The 20,845-nt window shown below is 46.8% G+C and overlaps 1 protein-coding gene across 1 annotated transcript in view; it reads right to left on the bottom strand.

Annotated features, from left to right (window-relative positions):
- KMT2A (lysine methyltransferase 2A) overlaps positions 1-20,845 on the bottom strand; it is a 342,071-nt gene that overhangs the window by 31,777 nt on the left and 289,449 nt on the right. The window contains exon 29 of the mRNA XM_082273407.1: positions 18,739-18,809. Within this exon, the coding sequence (XP_082129533.1) occupies positions 18,739-18,809 (71 nt within the window). The remainder of the gene's footprint in view (positions 1-18,738; positions 18,810-20,845) is intronic.

Genomic DNA, 20,845 nt, shown 5'->3' with positions numbered 1-20,845 from the left:
GAGAGCTGCAGATGATGGAGGCACACAGGCAGACCACGGTAGTCAAGGCTCAATGGCCATGATTATCGTGGTCAGGACAGAGAGGGGGACACAGGAAGTGGCAGGATCAGCCAGGCTTTTTACAGTTTCCAGAGGGGCAGGTTTTTTTTTTTTTTAGGGTAACAAACGCTTTAAGTACTGTCCACTTGTACCGATTTAAAAAATCCCATTTGACACTTAGGATGGCCAAACTATACATGCACATTATAAACGGTCTGCAAAAATTTCCCTAACACCATTTATTTTTCTAAGTATAGAATTAAGATGGCGCGCATTTCATAAAGTGGTTTTAAAAATACTATAAAAGTATTTGTAAATATAGACATGATCTAAAAAAAGCTGGATTTTTGATTTACCTCAAACGTTTTTGTTGGAGCACATCACAGGACACAAGGGACTTCATAATTATGACTACTTGGGTCATGCTGTCACCTTCCGGTGAATAAAGACCAAAAAAAAGCCAGGAATATCTTCCAAGGCATACATAACCTCTCACAGCTCAGCTAAGCCTCAGTTTTGTAGCAAGCAATAAGGTAAAGGCAGGGGGAAGCATGCGTGTGTCCTGTGATGTGCTCCATGAAATGTATTTCACAGATATATCAAAAAACCCAATTTCCTAATTGTACATCACGGGACACAGATAAGTTCATATTCACCATTTCTTGGGATTTCCAAAAACACTGAACATGAGGGGTTGGAAACAAAGCAACAATGCCAAACACTTCCAAAACAGAAGAAAGGGGACCCTGCTACAAAGCCTCATGCAAGACGTTTAACCCAAAACTAGCATCCACAGAGGTGTGAACATCTATCTACTAGGTAGAAGACCAGATAGAAGCTTTCAAAATTTGAATAGAAACTTGATGCTGAATAGTACACAACAAACTGACACTCTTTGTGAAACGGGCCTTGGCTAGGACTGCCTTTTATACCCTTAGGCCTAATAACTGGGCTGAAGAATCCACTGAGAAATAGTAAATTAAGAAGCAGCCTGACCTTTATAAGGCCACTCATGAAGAACAAACAGAATCAGACTGTTGAAATTAAGCTGTAGACTTCAGATAAACTTGCTTGAACATCCAAAAGAGCGAAGCACCTTTTCCTTGGAGTGCTTAGGAATAGGACAGAAAGATGGCGATACAAAGAAACCACCTCAGGAAAAGAGAGAGGACTGAGGCCTCAACACCACCTTATCCTGATGAAGAACCAGGAAAGTGCAGTCAACTCAGAGACCCTCAGTGCCAAGGTAATGAACACCAAAAAGACTATAAGTAACAATAAAGAAACCTCTAGGAGAGAATCAAAAGTCTTAAAAAAAGACAAGACTCTCAGATATGGTCCCACAGAGACAAGGGAGGCAGTATAGGTGGAATAATTCATGCGACACCTTGCACAATGGCTTTGACCAATGAATGACACACGATAGGTCTCTGAATCACTATTGCCAAAGCTAACATCTGTTCCTTAAAGGTACTTAAAAAGCCAGAATCACTACCACTAGACTGAAGAAAAGCCAAACTGTGCTCCTCGACATACTGTTGGGAATTAAAACAATGTGCCTCAATGACGGCGAAAAAAAAAAAAGCTTTCCATATTTTCCTTCCTGGAGGAAGGCTTTCTAGTCCTAATAAGGGTAGAGATTGCAGAATCAGAAACATCTGTAAACCCTCAGGACTTGAGCTTCAACAGCCATGCCATTAAAGCTAGGGATCATAAAGCAGGATAGATGATGATTGGACCCTGCGACAACCAATCTGAACAATCTAGAAGAGCCCTCTGCTCATCTGTCAAGATATTTACAAAGTCAGCATAAAGTGTTCTTCTTGGTCATACCACTGTGCAACAGATGAGGAAAAGGCATAAGTGAAAGGAAGGCATAAAATCGGGGAGATTGGGTCCCAAGGATTCATCAGGGCATCCAAGGATCTCTGGTTTGGAACACAAACCTGTCCAGTTTGTCGTTGAACCTATCCCCCATCGAGGACAAATCTCTGAGTACACCTCAAAGTAAAGGGCCCATTCTACACCTGTGAAATTTTTACACCGGGAATATGCATGACAAAGAGGGCTAGAAGGTGATGTTCCTGAGCAAGACAAGAGTATGTTCACTGCTTCCTGAGCAGTGCAACATATTGTCCCCTTTTTGATGGTTGAGGTTTGCCACAGCTGTGGAATCGCCCGATTTCACCCTGACAGAAAGAACCTCATGGCAGACCAGAGCAGGGAAGCCAGCCAAATTGCAACTTTAGTTGCTCTGATGACCACGTTCTCTGAACAAAAATCCCCAGCACGACAGGATGATCTGCCATCAAGACCTCCTCATCATCTGAAAGGTTTGAAGTGCTCAGCACCTGCATGGATATCCTCCATGCCAGAGCTGACTTGAATTTAGGGGTCAGATGCAATGGAAGATCCAATGACTCCTGAGGTTTGTCCCACAATGACAGGATATTGAAACTGAGCATTTGGGGTTTCATAATAGGTGGCTGCCATCTTCCTCAGTACTTTCACACATGCTCGAATCAAGGTCTTTTCCAATAACCTCAGAGACTCCACCTGGGCTCCAAGAGACAAGCATTTCCCCTAGGGAACAATACTTTTGGATGGAAAAAAAATGGATTTTTGTAAAATCTTACCGTAAAATCCTTTTCTCTTAGCTCATTGACAGACGTAGTCCTCGGTGATACACCACCTTCGGGTTATGTTGCCTCCACAGGAGCAGGACTAGACAGGAAATTAAAAAGCTCTGGCCACACCCCAGGGGCAGTCCCAGAGGGTATATCCTCTCTCTCTCTGCCTCAGCAAATCAGTTATGTGAAAAAGCAGTCTTTAGAGATTTTAACCCAACTCAAAAAACAGAGGGGCGGGGACTACGTCTGTCAATGAGCTAAGAGAAAAGGATTTTACGGTAAGATTTTACAAAAATCCATTTTTCTCTAGCGCTCATTGACAGACGTAGTCCTCGGTGATACACCACCTTCGGGACGTCCCAGAGCAGTATCACAACTGAGGGGTGGGAAAATGGAAATCAAATCCCAATCTAGAAGGCCCAACCGGTGCCAACTAGAAGTTTACAATGCTCATCCTTAATGATGAGACTCAACAAAAAAAGAGAAAAAATTTTTTTTTTTTTTCAAACAGAAAAAACCCTCGAGGTAGACCACCGGTCTCCTCAAATTGCGGCCTGCAAAACCTTGCGGCCAAATGAGGCATCCGCCGATGCCGTCACATCAATTTTATAGAACTTTGTAAAGGTATGTACCGACGACCAGGTGGCCGCCTTACATACCTGGACCACTGACGCCTGATGGCGAAAGGCCCAGGAAGTACTGAGCGCTCGAGTGGAGTGCGCCCTAACAGGGAACGGAGGACTCTGACCCTTAATAGAATAAGCCTGTACCACCGTTTGTCTAATCCATTTGGCAATGGTCGCGGCAGATGCAGGCAAACCCTTTCTGGGGCCATCCGTGATCACAAAAAGTGAATCCGTCTTACGGAATGATTCCGTAGCTTTCAGGTATACCCTGATTGCCCGAACCACATCTAAGGAATGCAACGCATGTTCCCGATGATGCTTGGGCTGAGGACACAAGGAAGGTAGTACAATATCTTCATTCAGATGAAAATCTGAAACCAACGTGGTACCAATATTTAAAAAGGGGCCGAGATATATCCCGGGTAACTATAGGCCGGTCAGCCTAACATCTGTAGTCTGCAAAATTTTGGAGGGGATGATAAGGGACCACATACAAGACTTTAGTAATGAAAACGGTATTATAAGTAGTAATCAGCATGGATTCATGAAAAATCGTTCATGCCAAACCAATCTATTAACCTTCTACGATGAAGTGAGCTGCCACTTAGATAAAGGTAAGCCTGTGGATGTGGTGTATCTGGACTTTGCAAAGGCCTTTGACACCGTTCCCCACAAACGCTTACTGTACAAACTAAGGAAGGTAGGTATGGACCATAAGGTGAGTACCTGGATAGAGAACTGGCTCCAGGGGAGAGTACAGAGGGTGGTGATTAATGGGGAGTACTCGGATTGGGCGGGTGTGGAAAGTGGGGTCCCCCAGGGTTCTGTCCTGGGACCAATCCTGTTTAATTTATTCATAAATGATCTAGAGGAGGGGATATCTAGTACAATCTCAGTATTTGCAGATGATACTAAATTAGGCATGCCAATATCTTCTATGCAGGATGTGGAAATCTTGCAAGCAGACCTGAACAAAATAACGGGGTGGGCAACTACATGGCAGATGAGATTTAATGTAGAAAAATGTAAAGTAATGCACTTGGGGGCCAGAAACCAGAAAGCAAGCTACTCACTAGGGGGGGAACCTCTGGGTGAGTCTAGGATGGAAAGGGACCTGGGGGTACTGGTAGACAACAGGCTTGGAAGTGGCATGCAATGCCAAGCCGCTGCAAGCAAAGCCAACAGAATACTGGGTTGTATAAAAAAGGGGATTCACTCCAGAAATAAAGAGATTATTCTTCCACTCTACAAGACTCTGGTCCGGCCACATCTGGAGTATGCTGTCCAGTTCTGGGCACCGGTCCTCAGGAAGGATGTGCTGGAACTGGAGAAAGTCCAGAGAAGGGCAACAAAAATAATTAGGGGAATGGAGGACATCGGCTATGAGGAAAGACTACAAGCACTGAACCTATTCTCTCTGGAGAAGAGACGCTTGAGGGGGGATATGATATCAATGTACAAATACTGTACTGGCGACCCGAGCATAAGGAACAAACTATTTAGAGTAAGGGAATACAATAAGACACGTGGCCACTCACTAAAACTAGAGGAAAGGCGGTTTAACCTTAAAGTGCGTAAGGGGTTCTTCACTGTAAGAGCGGTAAGGATGTGGAATTCTCTTCCGCAAGCAGTCGTATCAGCGGGGAGCATTGATAGTTTCAAAAAACTATTGGATGGACACCTTAAAGACCACAACATACAGGGGTATACAATGTACGGTTAAAAGCAAACACACACACATAGGTTGAACTGGATGGACTTGTGTCTTTTTTCAGCCTCACTAACTATGTAACTATGTAACTATGTAACCTTGGGAAGAAAAGATGGCTTAGGATGAAGTACTACCTTATCCCTATGAATCACTAGGTATGGTGACTGGCATGATAATGCAGCCAGTTCTGACACCCTGCGAGCAGAAGTAATAGCCACCAAGAAGGCCACCTTCTGGGATAAAGTAAGCAAGGGAATCTCCCTGATGTTTTCAAAGGGAGGTTTCTGTAGAACCGACAAAACCAAATTAAGATTCCAAGGCGGTAAGGGCGCGCGGACTGGAGGAGCCAGGTGCCGCACCCCCTGGATGAAATTCCGCACCAAGGATTTGGTAGCTAAAGGCTTCTGAAAGAAGATTGCTAATGCTGAAACTTGACCCTTGATGGTGCTCAAGGCTAGCTTCTGCTCAACCCCTTGTTGCAAAAAGGCCAATATTCGAGACACCGAATAGGTACGTGGAGGAAATCCTAAAGATTCGCACCACGCAATATAAGTTTTCCATGTGTGATAATAGACTTTGCTGGAAGTCGCTTTCCTTGCTTTAATAAGGGTAGGAATGACTGAAGCTGACAAACCTCTGTCCTTCAGTACTTGGGTCTCAATGGCCAGGCCATTAAACCCAGCGACTGTAAAGCATGATGGTAAATTGGTCCTTGAGACCACAGACACTCCCTGAGACGAAGTTCCCACGGAACGTGTACGACTAACATGTCCAAGTCGGCCAGGCCGGCTTGAGGAGGCCAGCCTAGAATTTCTAGGACCACTGGCGCTGATTGAATCTGAACCAGGCGTCCCTAGAGGTATCTGGCCCCGACCATCCGAGAAAGTCTGGTCGTTTTCTGTTCCCACACATTTATCAGATACCTGATAGTTATCAGGAAAGGTGATCTTTTCTGGTTGAACCTCAGGGACCGAAGTCACCCGACTAGAGGCTACTTGGCCTATCTGGTCAACCAGATCCGATTCCTGTGAGGTATCGGGACTAATCTTGGGAAAAGGTAAAGGAAAAGATCTATTCAGGGAACGGTAACTACCGCTTCCTGTAGTACTTAAATGTTGGAAGGGAAGAATCGCACCGGTAGTAGTGGTTGATGCTCGATCTAATGTCCTGAATACCGGTGAAAACGTCCCCCCACCCTGAAACCGGGTGGGGGCGCACCTTCAGGCTGTGTACTCCTTTGCTTCGGGTTTGGCTGGGTTGGTCCCCTTCTTGAACCCTCCTGGAGGAGTCTTGCCTTTCCCGCTAGTACCAGCCGGGCGCCCTTTATGGGCGGTAAAGAAAGGTCCTCGCTTGTTGCGAGGTCCCTTAGCTTTAGCAGCCTGTGGCAAAAAAGTGCTCTTGCCCTCAGTGGCATCCTTAATGATTTCATCTAGGTTGGCCCCAAATAGACGATTCCCCTGAAAGGGGAGATTTGTCAAGGTCTTTTTGGAACCTAGGTCAGCTGACCAGCATTTTAACCACAGCACACGTCTGAGGATCACCGCTGTCTTAGATGCATGCCCTAATAAGGGAGTAGTGTCCAAGGCTGCGTCACAGATAAACTGTAGCCCTTGTATAATCTGTTCCATCAAATCAGATGTCTCCTGGGGAATATCTTTTCCCCTAAGTTCTTGGCGTACCATTTTCGCCCATTCCGTAAGTGTCTGGGAAACTAGACCAATAACAATTACTGGTCTAAAAGCTGACCCTATCAGAGAGAAGATGGTGCGGGACTCTGCTTCCATCTTTCGATCCACCGGATCCTTAAAGGACGAAGTGTCCTCCACTGGAATAACCGTGGCTTTATTCAGCCTGGAAATAGGCGGATCCACGACTGGTGGTACCGTCCATTTCTTAATGATGGATTCCTCAAACGGATAGCGTCTAGCAATACGCTTGGAAATAGTAAAGGTACGTTTAGAATGCTCCCATTCTCCTTTAATCTGATTACCGAAACATTTAGGTACAGGAAAAGCCTTCATCGTCTTGATGGGCTTATTAGTACCAAAAGGAATCTCTGTTTCAGTTGCCTCTGCCGGTAAAGCCTCAAGTTTTAAGGTTTCCTGCACTGCCACAACTAGTGCGTCCACCAATGCTTCTTCCTGAATGATAGCAGGAGAAGAAGCGTCCTCCTCACTGTCTGAGGGGGCTTTACCTGGGATAACAGCCCTTGCAGAGGAACCTGCAATTGCCGTGACCACCTCTGAATCTGAGTCAGAGGTGTCAGATGGTATAGGGGTAGGCGGGGGTCGCTTCCTTGACCCCCGTCCCTGACAGGCCGCCTCCACCCGAGCCACCATAGACTCCAAAATTGCTGTAAATGACTCTATACTCTGTGCACCGGCGGGTCCCGTGGCCCCCTCGAGGGAAACAGGTGGGGGAATATGTGTGGCAGGGTCCATGATAATTCCAGTTACTTCCTGGATAATATAATTCAAAAATAAAACTTTTTTTTTTTTTTTTTTCGACCCCCAGCGCCACAAAAGCCCCTTAGTGTTACCTGCTAGGGATCCCTATCGATCGAGAGAGAGAGAGAGATAGACCCCCAGGCTCACCACTTGATGCTCAGAGTTTAACTGCAACAGGTTACAGCGCTGTCTTGACAAACAGGAAGTCTTTTGGCTGGCTGCCCAGGAAAAAAGGAGGCGGCTCCGCCCCTCTGTACGCCTTCCGGCGCCTCCCCCAAGCTCCACGAGGTGTTTGGATCACCTCAAACATGGCCGCCCCCATGCTGGAGACACGAGGCTACGCCAAAATGGCGGCTCGTGCGATCCAGCAAAAAAAATGGCGGCGGCCCGTACTGAATAGCGGTGTGCTGCAGGGCACACAACACTCTCTCTGCATGGGGATATGGCGTGGTTGGCGGTACCGGCCCTGGCGGACCGCATGGCCGTTCGGGAGGCCTGCTAATAGCTGGAGATCTGATTAGGAAGGCAGTCTACATGTCCGTGGCTTCTGACTGGTAGGTAGCTTATTCTTAACCCATAAGATTCCCAGAATGCCACAGATTACATCTTTAAAACATGTATACAATTAGATTGTTAGCTCCCAAACCAAGCCTCCTGGCTTTTTGCACACATAAAATCACACTCAAAGTAGGAGGATCTGTGTCATGTTGTAGGATAGAAAGGGACTCTATCTTACCATACAGAGAGGGGCCCGCGTTCACCACAAAACCCGTCAGGGGGAAAGGGGGAACATACTACTCACCATACCGGAACCAGGCGGGCACCAACTCCTGACAGTACCCCTCTCCACCGGGGCGGGAGGGCTGTCGACCGATACGGACGCCGTGACTCATGGTCTTTGGCGTTTCAGCGAGACGTTTAACTCGCGTGGACAGTCCTTTAATGGGACTTTGTCGCGGCCGACCCAGCGCGGAGCTATGGCCTGCACGCGCTCGTAGGCTGAACTGGGGTGACCACCGGATCTCAACATCCAGCCCGTCGCCCAGTTCAGCTTTCTTGCTTGAAGATCTCACAGGAACACTGGAGAAAAAAAGCTGTCTAAAAAATCCTTTAAGAAAAAATTCTTGCCAGGACCTAAGATCCCAGCAAGGTATCTAGGTCCTTACTCCTAACTAGACAGAAAATAACTGATTTGCTGAGGCAGAGAGAGAGAGGATATACCCTCTGGGACTGCCCCTGGGGTGTGGCCAGAGCTTTTTAATTTCCTGTCTAGTCCTGCTCCTGTGGAGGCAACATAACCCGAAGGTGGTGTATCACCGAGGACTACGTCTGTCAATGAGCGCTAGAGAAATATGTGTTGATTAAAAAGGTGGATTGCTGCACTTACTAATCCTGAATAACGGAGTAAATGACAGGTGAAAAAAGTGGTAAAGTGCGCTATCCTAGAATATTGCATGTAATACAAAATATCAATTAGCATGTATTTGTTGCCTAGAACAAGGTAACAATTGACCTACATATACATATAAATATAAAAACAAGTCGAATAGTGTTGCTGTAAAAAAACACTTTCAATCTGTGCGACAGTGAAAAACGAGCGTGGCTACTCCGTCTGACACGTTTCCCCTTCTTACAGGCGTCAACAGGGAATGGAAAGAAGAAGGGGAAATGCGTCGGATGCAGTAGCCACGCTCGTCACTCTCACACAATCCGCACTGCAGGCTGCCGTGTCGGTCATTTTGTGAATGCCCTAATACCATGTGTTGGATGTAAGTGCACTTTTTAGCAATAAATTTGGATTGTTTTAAGGTAATGCAATCAGCTTCCTATTTTGTACATGTTTTTACCCTTTATGGAGAGTACCTGTTGCCCTGCTATATACCTCGGTTCTGGATCATGACAGATATTGGAATTTCACCTTGAGCCAAAGAGTTGATTTATATCCTGCTGCCTGTCCGCAGCCTTTAGGTAAGCGACCATTATCTTATCCCACACTTGGGAGGATTTAGGAGCACCCGGAGGAGTCTCAATAAGGCTCACCCTGTGCCACTGGTTGTGGTATCTTTTTCTCTCACACATGGGACTGGACTATTCTCTACTATCAAATTCTCTGGTGTTTTTTAGAAGATAGTTTGTTTCATTTGAAATAGACATTTTTTGATTTTATTTGCTTTATTTTTTTTTATCATTTTTCACTGTCGCACAGATTGGATGTGTTTTTCTACAGCAATACTATTCGACCTGTGTTTATATTTTTTTATATATATATATATATATATATATATATATATAAAACAGGTCACATCCACAGCGGCACCAGATTCCGATAGGACCGAATGAGCAGAAGGCGGAGGATGATGCCACTTCCTCCAGGGATACCAAGGACTTTAGGACCACCTTTAAATAGGGAGCTGGGGTTCCCAGGGACCTGGCGCCTCCATGAGGGGGTCAGTGGGGGAGATGAGACCCTGAGGCTCCACAGGAGATCCCCGAGCCGAGGCGTCTTCAGCGTTATGCCAGACCAAGGGATAATGGCTGCCATGACGTCACAGATCACACAAACATGGTCGCCGGCCAAAGCTTTAACCAAGGGAAAATGGCAGCCGAACGCTGCTAAATGCTGTGCTTCTGCACTGGGACCTCCACCAGACCCCAGGTTACTGCACCCCATACTTGCTAAGGCAGTGCATTCACCACCACATGCATTCACAGAGAGGGGGAGGAAGGTAGATGGAGAAAGGGATTGGAATGGGAGGTGGGAACCTGTAGGCAGGTCTGATCCTCCCTGGAGAGTACCTGCATCCACCCAAAACCACAAAGAGGAGAGGGGGGAATGTTCTTACCTTTCCATGGATGCGGTCATCACTCCAGACAGAACCTCTCGGCCAGGGGGACGCTGCGACCAGAGCCTGGTCATATACGACCCTTTGAGACGTTTAACATGTGTGCCATACTCCTTCCATTGAGGCTTTGTCCCTGCCGACCTAGCGCATAGCTGTGGTCTGCACATGCTCGCTGGCTGCACTGGGGAGACCACAGGATCAAGATTTTCCAGCCCGTCGCCCAGCCCAGCAGTTGATTGTAGATCTCCCAAGAGGTAAAAATAAAAAAGCAAAAAGATGCATGGAAGAAGAAAAACGCATAAATTGCTAGGACCAAAAGATCCCAGCAGGAAGCCAAGGTCTTTACTCCTGACTAGACAGAAACAAACTGAATACCTATAGCAGAGAGGGGGTTATATACCAGCTAAGGATGACCCATGGGCGCAGTTAAGTTTTTCTGTTCTGCCTAATCCTACTCCTGCAGAAGGCGATATAACCCTATAGTCAGGATTATTAGAGTGCTGTGTCCGTCAAACTAAACAGAAATCTTGTAGAAGCTGCCAAATACCAGGATCCTCAAGGTCTGATCCTCTGGGACAGGGGGCCTCTAATGACCATTCACCCAGCCTGTCGGGTCTTATTAAAATAAGAAATATCTGGGTCAACAGCTGGGGAACCCCATTTCTTGTCGAATTCCTTCTCCATGGGGCACTTGTGAGCAAAAAGGCTTAAGAGGAAAACACATTCTAAGGTAGAGCCCAATCACTTCCTATGAGTGAAGTGTAAAGGTCTTGGGGTTTTTGGCAGCCCCCAGGACCAAAATCCAGTGCCTTTTAGGGGGAAGAGGATTCTGGCAGCAGTACCTTCAGATTACTGCACACCACATCCGCCAGGAAGCTCACTGTGGTCTTCGGTCTGAACCAGGAGAAGACTTTTGGGAGTAATAGTTCACAGAGAATTCCTGATCCTCAACAGATTTCTCCTCTTTCCTATTATGAGGAGTTTCCAATGCCGCATCCTACCTCAAATAGGGTGGAGAGGAAGGTGAGCACTCAGGTTTATGCCCCACGCATTCCAAACCAGTGGAAAAACACAGTTACATAAAACCCCTGAGAGGTAATCATGAAACCCAGATTTAGCTGCATCAAAATCGGATTTTTGATTTACCGAAAAATCTATTTCTCTAATGTTCATTGACGGACACAGCTTCTGATCTCCATAACCGTTGGATTATACTGCCCCCTACAGGAGTAGGACACTAGGCAGAAAAAAGTCTGGCTACGCCCACAGGCAGTCCCAGGGGGTATACAGTGTAAAATGTGGAACAGACTCCATGCAGAGGTGGTTCTGGCTAGCTCACTAAATTGTTTTAAAAAAGGCCTAGGTGTACATAATATAAATGGGTACAAACATTTTTTTTCAAAGTAAAGTTGATCCAGGGAATATCCGATTTTTCACCTGCTGTAGCAAAATGGATCATGCTTTGCTGGGGTTTATTTTCGCCTTCCTCTGGATCAACAGCGGGTATAGGATTGTGTATTTGGGATTGTATGGTTGGGTCTTCAATACTGTTTTTTCTTTTTTTTTTTCTGGTTGAACCGGATGGTCTTTTTTCAACCTGACTAACTATAACTATGTACCACATCCAAGGCATGCAAGGCAATTTCCTTCAGATGTTTAGGCATGGAACACAGGGAAGGCAACACAGTGTCTTCATTTAAATGAAAATCAGAGACAACCTTTGGAAGGAATGACAGACAGGGGTGAAGAACCACCTTATCTCCGTGAATCACCTGGTAAGGTGAATGATAGGATAACACTGCCAGCTCTGACAACCCACGCACAAAGGTGATAGCCACCAAAAAGGCCACCTTCTGGAACAGTGTAAGCAGGGGAATCTCCTGATTAATCCAAAAGGGAGGCTTCTGGAGGACTGAAAGCACAGCAGTAAAGGAGACGGCACTGGGGGAACCAAATGTTGGACACCCTGAAGTAAGGTACGCACCAGGGAGTGCGTGGCCAAAGATCATTGGAAAAAGACAGTCAAAGCCGACAACTGGCCCTTGATGGTACTCAAGGCCAACTTCTGTTCAACCCCCCGTTGAAGGAAGTTTAAGATCCGAGCCACCAAAAAGGAGCGAGGATGAACCCCAAGAGACTCCACACAATATACGTCTTCCATGTACGATGCTAGATCTTCCTAGAAGTAGATTTCCTAGCTTTTAACAGTGTAGGAATCACCGACTCAGATAACCCGCTATCCTTCAGCACTTGGCATTCAAAGCCAAGCAGGATGGAAGATCGGTCCTTGGGACAGAAGATCCTCCATGAGAGGAAGCTTTCAAGGAACGTCGGCGACCAGCCACACCAGGTCGGTGTACCAAGCCCGGCGAGGCCAGTGCGAGCCACTAAGATGACCGGGATCCCTTCTGCCTTTATCCTGCGTAGAAGTCTTGGCAGAGGCTTGAGAGGAGGGAAGGCATAAATCAGACGATACTGACCCCACGTGGCCACCAACGCATTTGTGGTGTCCGGCAGAGGATACCTTGACCAAGCCACAAGCCTCTGCACCTTTCTGTTGAGCTGAGACGCCAACAGATCCACCTCAGGTATGCCCCACCGGAGATAAAACTGATGAAACAACTCCGGATGAAGGGACCAGTCCCCTTGGTCCAACACCTGACGACTGAGGTAATCCACCTGCCAGTTTTGCACCCCGGTAATGTTTACGGCGGAAGGGGCTCGAAAGAACCATTCTGCCAACCTTAGAATGCCAGCTACCTCCAGAGCCACCACAATACTTCTTGTGCCCCCTTTGTAATTGATATAAGCCATGGCCGTGGCATTGTCAGATTGAATGCGCACTGGACAACCCTAAAGAGGATCCATGCAATGGTCCAAACACAGTCTGATCGCTCAGAGTTCCAAGACATTTAATAGGTAGTCTGGACTCTTCCAGTGTCCAGATCCCCTGAGTAGAATGCTTACCGAGGACACCTCCCCAGCGGGCTGGCATCTGTAGTGACCCCTGTCCAATACAAGGGGAGGAAGGATTTGCCCAGCCGAAGCGCCGGAGAATGAAGCCACAATATCAGGGATTTTTTCGTTCACCGACTCAGCCGGATCGGATTGTCCAGGGACTGCAGAGTCTTGTCCCATTTGGCCTGAATCTCCGTTTGCAGGGATCTCGTATGGAACTGTGCAAATAGAATCGCCTCAAAGGTAGACACCATCAGGCCCAGCACCCGCCTGCAAGTCCGGAGGGATGACCATCTGCTGGACAGCAGGAGACAAATTGCAGCCTGCAATTTCTGGAGTTTGTCCAGAGGAAGGAGCACTATGGCTAAGGCCGAGTCCAGAGTCATGCTCAGATAGTCCAGCTTTGTGGACGGAACCAGGGCAGACTTCTAAAAATTCAAAACTCAGCTGAACTTCCGCAGCATTCGCATTGTGATCTCCAGGTTTTCCACCAGAGCAGAATGAGACTCCGCTCGCAGAAGGAGATCGTTGAAATAGCCCAGCACCGCGATCCCCCGTTGGTGAAACAAAGCTAGCACCGGGGCTAACACTTTTGTGAAGACCCGAGGAGCAGAGGCGAGACAAAAGGGTAACGCCAGAAACTGATAATGCTCCTCATACACGGCAAAGCGGAGAAAGTGCTGGTGACTGGCACATATTGGAATGTAAAGGTAGGCATCCTTGATGTCGATAGAGGCAAGAAAATCCCCCTGACACAGGGATGCCATCACCATGCAAATGGACTCTATTTTGAACTTCTGTACCCGCACAAAGCAATTCAGCGCCTTGAGGTCCAAGATTGGACGCACTTTGCCTTCCTTCCTGGGAGATGTAAACAGGTTTGTGTAAGAACCCAGAAAACATTCCGAAGTCGGAACAGGGACAGTCCCCTCTTGAAGCAACAGGTCTTGTAGTGCCCCAAACAGACCCTGTAAGCGGTCCGGGGACAGGTGCAAGTTGGAAGGAAAGAACCTTGCCAGGGGACAAGAGCGAAACTTGATCTGGTAGCCAGACTGGATGACTTTGTGGACCCACTTGTCTTGTATCAGGGAAATCCACGGGTCCGTAAACCCGCGAAGACGTCCCCCCACTTCCCGCTACGGACGAGAGTGCACCTTTATGCAGAAGGATCCTTGTCCACGGGTCTGGATCCTCCAGAGGAGGCCCTCAAAGGCTTCGAGCCCTTGTCAGTCGACCCTGAGAGACAAAAAAAAACTTCTTATGAGCCAAGAAGAAAAGCCCACGTCTACGACGAGGTTCCTTGCCCTTAGTAGCCTGTGGAAGAAAGGTACTCTTCCTCAGCGTGAGACTTTTTATGTCATCATCCAGGGTAGCGCCAAACAGGCGATCTCCTTGAAAGGGAAGATCAGTCAAGGAATTTTTAGAAGTCTGGTCTGCAGAACAGCATTTGAGCCAAAAGACACTCAGAAGGACCACTGCCAAAACAGAAAGCCACGCCACTAGGGGAGCCTCATCCAAAGAGGCATCACAGATAAACAGCAGCCCCTGGACCAGCTGGTCCCCCAGCTCAGCAAAGTCAGGGGAAGCTGTTCTCCCTCCATATCACAGCATAAAAGCTTAGCCCACTCTGTCAGAGTTTGCAACAACAGGGCAATGATGAATACTGGCCTCAGTGCCGAACCAGCCTGAGTTTACATATTGCAGGCCACAGCCTCTGCCTTCCTGTCAGCCGGAAACCCTAAAGGCCGGGGGACTCTTCAACCTGGAATCATGGTTGCCTTGTTAAATCTGGAAACCGGAGGGTCCACCACCGGTGGAACAGTCCATACACCGAGTAAAGCGCTTATGGACCCCAAGGGGAGGCTTTGGTCCTCCTCCATTTTCAAGGTCCCACGCACAGATACAATCTGTGCTTCCACCAGCGCCTTTTCGTGCGCGGTTGCGGACGTGGAGGAATCATCCTATAAGAGGATTCCGGGCGCGTGGTTGCAGACCCAGCAGGGCCACACACGTCTGCGGTGGCCCAATCAGATTCAGGCTCTGATGAGACAGATGAGGCAGGGGGTGCTTTTAGTTAGCCTGTCGACCACCTCCACCTGGGACACAAAGGACTCTAGGACCCCTGTCAGTGCATCGATGGATGGTGGGGACCCCGGTGGGCAATGCAGCCTAAGAGAGGAGAGAAGGTGGGGAGATGTGCTCCAAAGATTCCATGAGTCACCAGGGGGACCCCACAAAAAGTGTAAAACACTGCAAGGGACAACCTCCACTGCGCTGGCAGTACCACCCTGTCGCCAGGCACAAGCACGAAGCGATCCTGAGCAGAGGAGAAGAGAACCCCACCAGATTCACCACCCAGCAGAAAAAGGCACCTGCAGCCACCATAATAATCTGCACTCCAAGTGCGGCGATCAGGAAGTGAAAGGATCCAGGAGTCAGCACCAGGGGATGAGGAGGGGCTTCCACTACCAAAATCATCACCCACAGGACTCCACTGTCATGGCCGCTGCTATTTTCAATGGCAAACAACCACAAAATGGCCACCGGACTACACAAACATGGCCACCGTGCATAGAAACGCAAAGGCTACAAAAAAAAAAAGGCGGCCCGTGAGGCACCATAAGGCTTATAAGGACCCACGAGGAAACCCAGGTCTCAACGACCCAAGCAGGACGGGGGCCCTGGCAGGAGCTCCCACCAGGTACAACCCCACTCCCTTCCGCACAATTGATAATCTGGTTGCCAGCGGTGTACCCCCCCCCCCCCCCACCCCTATAGTGCCCTACCCCCACACCAGGAGATGGACTAGACCACCCAAACAGCCCCAACATGTGAAGACGGTAGGATGGGGAACAGATGAAAAAGGGGGGGTGCCTGACGGGAAGTAGGGGAACCCGGGGGTCCGACCTTCCCAAGGAGGGGCCCACGTCCACCCCAAAACCCTCCAGGGGGAGAGAGGGTACAACTACTCACTATACCAGAACAAAAAAATACTGTGATTATTTGGCCAACACCCCTTAATTGAGCAAAAATGGGGCTTTTGGTAGACCGGTAAGAAAAGGGAGGATCACAACTATAACACAATGTATTTTTTCATAAAAGAAACATTTATTTAATCAAAAGAAGATAAAATGACATTACACACACATAATAAAAAACAGACACGTGTGTAAATATATACTCCCAATGGGAGTGCCGATACATCTATACCAGTTGGTAGTATTGGTCTCTGTTAAAACATGGTCAAGAGGTCCCCAGCAAGCTGACGCCTACGATGACTATTGTGTCTTGACTGTAATATGTTCTTATACACACTTTTGTAGAATATTGGTCTTTTTGGTCTCTTTGGACCTGAGGAAGCCTTGCTGCGAAACACGTCAGCTTGCTGGGGACCTTCTAGACCGTGCATTACCAGAGACCAATACTAGCAACTGGTATAGATGTTTCGGCACTCCCATTGGGAGTATATATTTACACGTGTCTGTTTTTTTATTATGTGTGTGTAATGTATTGATTAAATAAATGTTTCTTTTATGAAAAAATACATTGTGTTATAGTTGTGATCCTCCCTTTTCTTACCGGCCTACCAAAAGCCCCATCTTTTCTCCCTCTGGTTGTAATTTTTACTCACCATATCAGGTGGGCACCGCTCCAGACAGAACCCTTCTCATCGAAACGGGGGGGCTGTAGGCCAGGAGGAACGCTGCGACTTGGGCCGAGACCCGGTCGTATGTGACCTCGCCAGGCGTTTAACTCCTCGCAGGCCAACCCACCTCCAGTGGGGCTATGTCGTGCCTGACCTAGCGCGAAGCAGAGGTCTGCGTGCGTTCGCTGGCTAGACTGGGGTGACCACTGGATCTAGATTATCCAGCCCATCACCCAGTCTGGTAGTTGATTGTAGATCTCACAGAAAAAAAAAAAATAGGAGAAAAAATTTCTATCTAAAAAGAAAATATTTGCCAGGACCAAAGATTCCAGCAAGGAACTAGGTTCTTACTCCTGACTAGGCAGAAGGGCCCATCGGCGTAGCCAGACTTTTTATTTTCTGCCTAGTGTCCTACACCTGTAGGGGGCAGTATAACCCTACGGTTAAGGAGAGCAGAAGCTGTATCTGTCAATGAACAAAAGAGAAATGTATTTCTTGATAAATAACAAATAGGGGATACTGGGCTTATTTGCCCTTTGTGAAGCCATTGCAAAACAAACTTCCTGCCTGTGTGAGGCCAAGGCTAGCTGAGGGTTAACCCCAGAGAGAAGTGGTCACCCAGCTGAGAGGAGCGTCAGCCTGTGGCATAACACTACCAGTGGACAAATCCTAACACTTGCTGTACCTGGCACTGAAGTAGCTGTAACTGCGGCTTTGCAGGACTGCAGGCAGAAAAGTGCGGATTCAGTTGATTTCAGTAAGGTGTGGCCAGGAGCTCAGAAAATATACTACACTCAGGAACTGCTAAAAATGAGTGTATACACATGGCTGTCCAAGGCGGCAGCATAACCCATATAGTCATGAATATCAAGTCCTCTGTCTTCTGCAGTATAATTTCAAAAAAATATATACTCAGACGCAGTGGAAAAAAAATTAAGCCACCCTAGCCTGTGTAAGCTTGTTTTTAAAATGTATTGGATTCAAAAACAAAACATTTAACATACTGTAGCTTACCAGTCCTTAAACTTAACGATGGGTTAATTTTATTTTTTCAGGTTTTTTTCCCTCTTTTTTGTTTACCTGGCAGTACTGGGAATAGCACACTTCATGTCTACTTTCTCCCCCCCCCCCCCCCCCCCCGTGTACCTTTGGGGCACCCATGTCTTCCTTTGTTTATTTCTATTACATAATTACATTGTGGAATCATATAGCAATAGTAGTTTACACAATAAAGATAGTTTTTTTGTGCATTCTTTTAAGCTCACATAAGTGACAAGAACACTGCATTTCAGGCAAGATAAACAGGTAACTTCTGTACTTGCTGAAAATGCTCTCTTTCATGAAAAGAGAAAATGAATGCAGCCACTACATCTAAAAGAAAACTCGCACCATATTGCATTTTTATTTTCGGTTTAGACATGCCAGGCCAAAATGTATTTTTAAGAATGATCCATTCTTGCCATGGTACCCCATCTTGTCACAGTGCCCATATAATTACAGACTTCTGAAATTTTGAGTACCGTATCACAATTATGATAGTAGTAAATCAATGTTTGATCAAGTCTGTCTGGAGATAATTTTTTTTATGGATAAACAGTGGTTACATACTACATAATCTTTCATATCCTTGATAACAGGTTTTAGATAACAAAACCCAAACCTGTAGGTAGGATATCTTTGTCAAAGGCAAAACTACATTTGGAAATATTTCAGGAGTGATCAATGACCACAATGTAACCACAACAGCTAGTAATATTACTCATTCCTCGTTTGTAGAAACATCTACTCAAAGAACACGCTGTTTCACAGGTATAATCTGTAAGTAGAGAGATGCATACCATCCTGTTTTGTTTCTGGCCGACTCTGCTCCTTTGTTGACAACTCTAGGTCTACTACAGCTGGTGATTGTCTACATAAATTCAAAAAGATAACAGAAAAAAATATAGTTTTACTTTGACAATCATCACCTAAAGGAAATTCCAAGCCAGAAAAAAAAAAAAATTAAATAAACTTTTGTGCTATCAAGATGCATACCTGCACCTAAACATGCTCAAGTTTAAAGCACACATTTTAACAGGTAAATACTAAAATTGAAATGCACATAGGGTCAACTGTATAGGTTTTCTACTTTCCAAGCATTCTGTACACCTCTGCCACATTACATAGTCAGAGAGATGATCCGCTTTTTTATTGGCACGCCATATCTAGCCTGCTTAAAGGACAATAAAGAAGTATCACCACTTCTGTCCAATTAGAAAGAAAAACACCAGAAGCAGCGATCTTTCTGCTTTGGAAGATTCTAAGGTTCCAGCATGTTGCTCAGGATGAGGCATTACCTATATTAGGCACTGTTTTGTTACAAGCAGTGTCAGAAGAAAGCCAAATCAAAAGAGGGGTGGGTGCTATGTCCATCAAAGAAAATCAGAGAAATGGATTTTATGGTTAGTCAAAAATCGCATTTTCTCTTTTGTTCATTGATGGTCACAGCTCCTTTTTTTCTTGACCATTGGGACGTCCCAAACCAGTGTCAAACATGAGGGGTGGGAACAGCAAGAAAAAATTCACAAGGCTAAACGTAGTACGTAGTCAACCAGATAACATGGAGCTCAACCATAAACAACTGGAGCTCATCTGAATAGGCCTGAATCAATGTCTGTCTGATCCATCTGGAAATGGTCACAGCAGAAGCAGCCAACCCTTTTCGAGGTCCATCCGTGAGTACAAATAGTAAGTCTGACTTCCGATTAAAAACACCACAGCTGCCAGGTACACCCTGATTGCCTGATCCACATCCAGGGAATGCAAGGCAATTTCCTTAGGATGTTTAGGCCTTGGACATAGGGAAGGCAAGCCAATGTTTTCATTCAAATGGAAATCAGAGATGACCTTTGGAAGGAATGACGGCCAGGGATGAAGAACCACTTAATCTCTGTGAATCACCAGGTAAGCTGAATGACAAGACAACACCACCAGCTCAGGCACCCTGCCGCATAAGTAATAGTCACCAAAAAGGCCACCTTCTGGGACAAAGTAAGCAGGGGAACCTCCCAAAGACTTTTGAAGGGAGGTTTTTGAAGAAAATACAGCACCAAATTGAGGTCCCACGGCGGAAATGGAGACCACACAGGAGGAGCCCAAGTGTCAAACTCCTTGGATAAAGGTACGCACACCAAGGAATGTGTGGCCAATGGAGGTTGAAAGAAAACCGCTAAGGCCGAAATCTGGCCCTTGATGGTACTCAAGGCCAGCGCTGCTCAACCCCCCATTGGGAGGAAAGCCAATATCCGAGCCACAGAAAAGGAGCGAGGGTGAACACCAAGAGACTCACACCATGCAATGTACGTCTTCCAAGTACGATGGTAGAGGAAGATTTTCTAGCCTTTAACAACATAGGAATCACTGATTCAGACAAACCTCCATCCTTCAGCACCTGGCCTTCAACAGCCAAGCCATTAAAGCCAGGGACTTAAAGCAAGATGGAAGATTGGCCCTATGACCAGTCTGGAGCCACTAGAATGACATGAATCCCTTCTGCCTCGATCTTGGCAGAAGCTTGAGAGGCGGGGAAGGCGTAAATCAGACAATACTGACTCCAAGGAGCCACTAATGCAACTGTGGTTCGGCCAGAGGACCCCGAGACTGTGCAACAAACCCCTGTACCTTCCTGTTGAGACGAGAGGCCAACAGGTTCATCTCAGGAGTACCCCACCGGAGACACAACTGATGGAACCCCTCCGGATGAAATGACCATTCTCCCTGGTCCAAAGCCTGTCGACTGAGATAATCCGCTTGCCAATTTTCCACTCATGGAATGTGTACAGTGGAGAGGGATGGAATGAATTGTCCTGCCCACCTTAGAATGCCAGCTACTTCCTGTGCCGCCAGGACACCTCTTGTGCCCCCTTGGTGATTGACATAGGCCACAACCATGGCATTGTCCGATTG

Source organism: Pelophylax lessonae (assembly GCF_965119305.1).
Source record: "Pelophylax lessonae genome assembly, chromosome: 12".
Taxonomy (NCBI): domain Eukaryota; kingdom Metazoa; phylum Chordata; class Amphibia; order Anura; family Ranidae; genus Pelophylax; species Pelophylax lessonae.
Note: the sequence above shows the minus strand (reverse complement) of the source record. Positions and strands in the feature narration are given on the sequence as shown.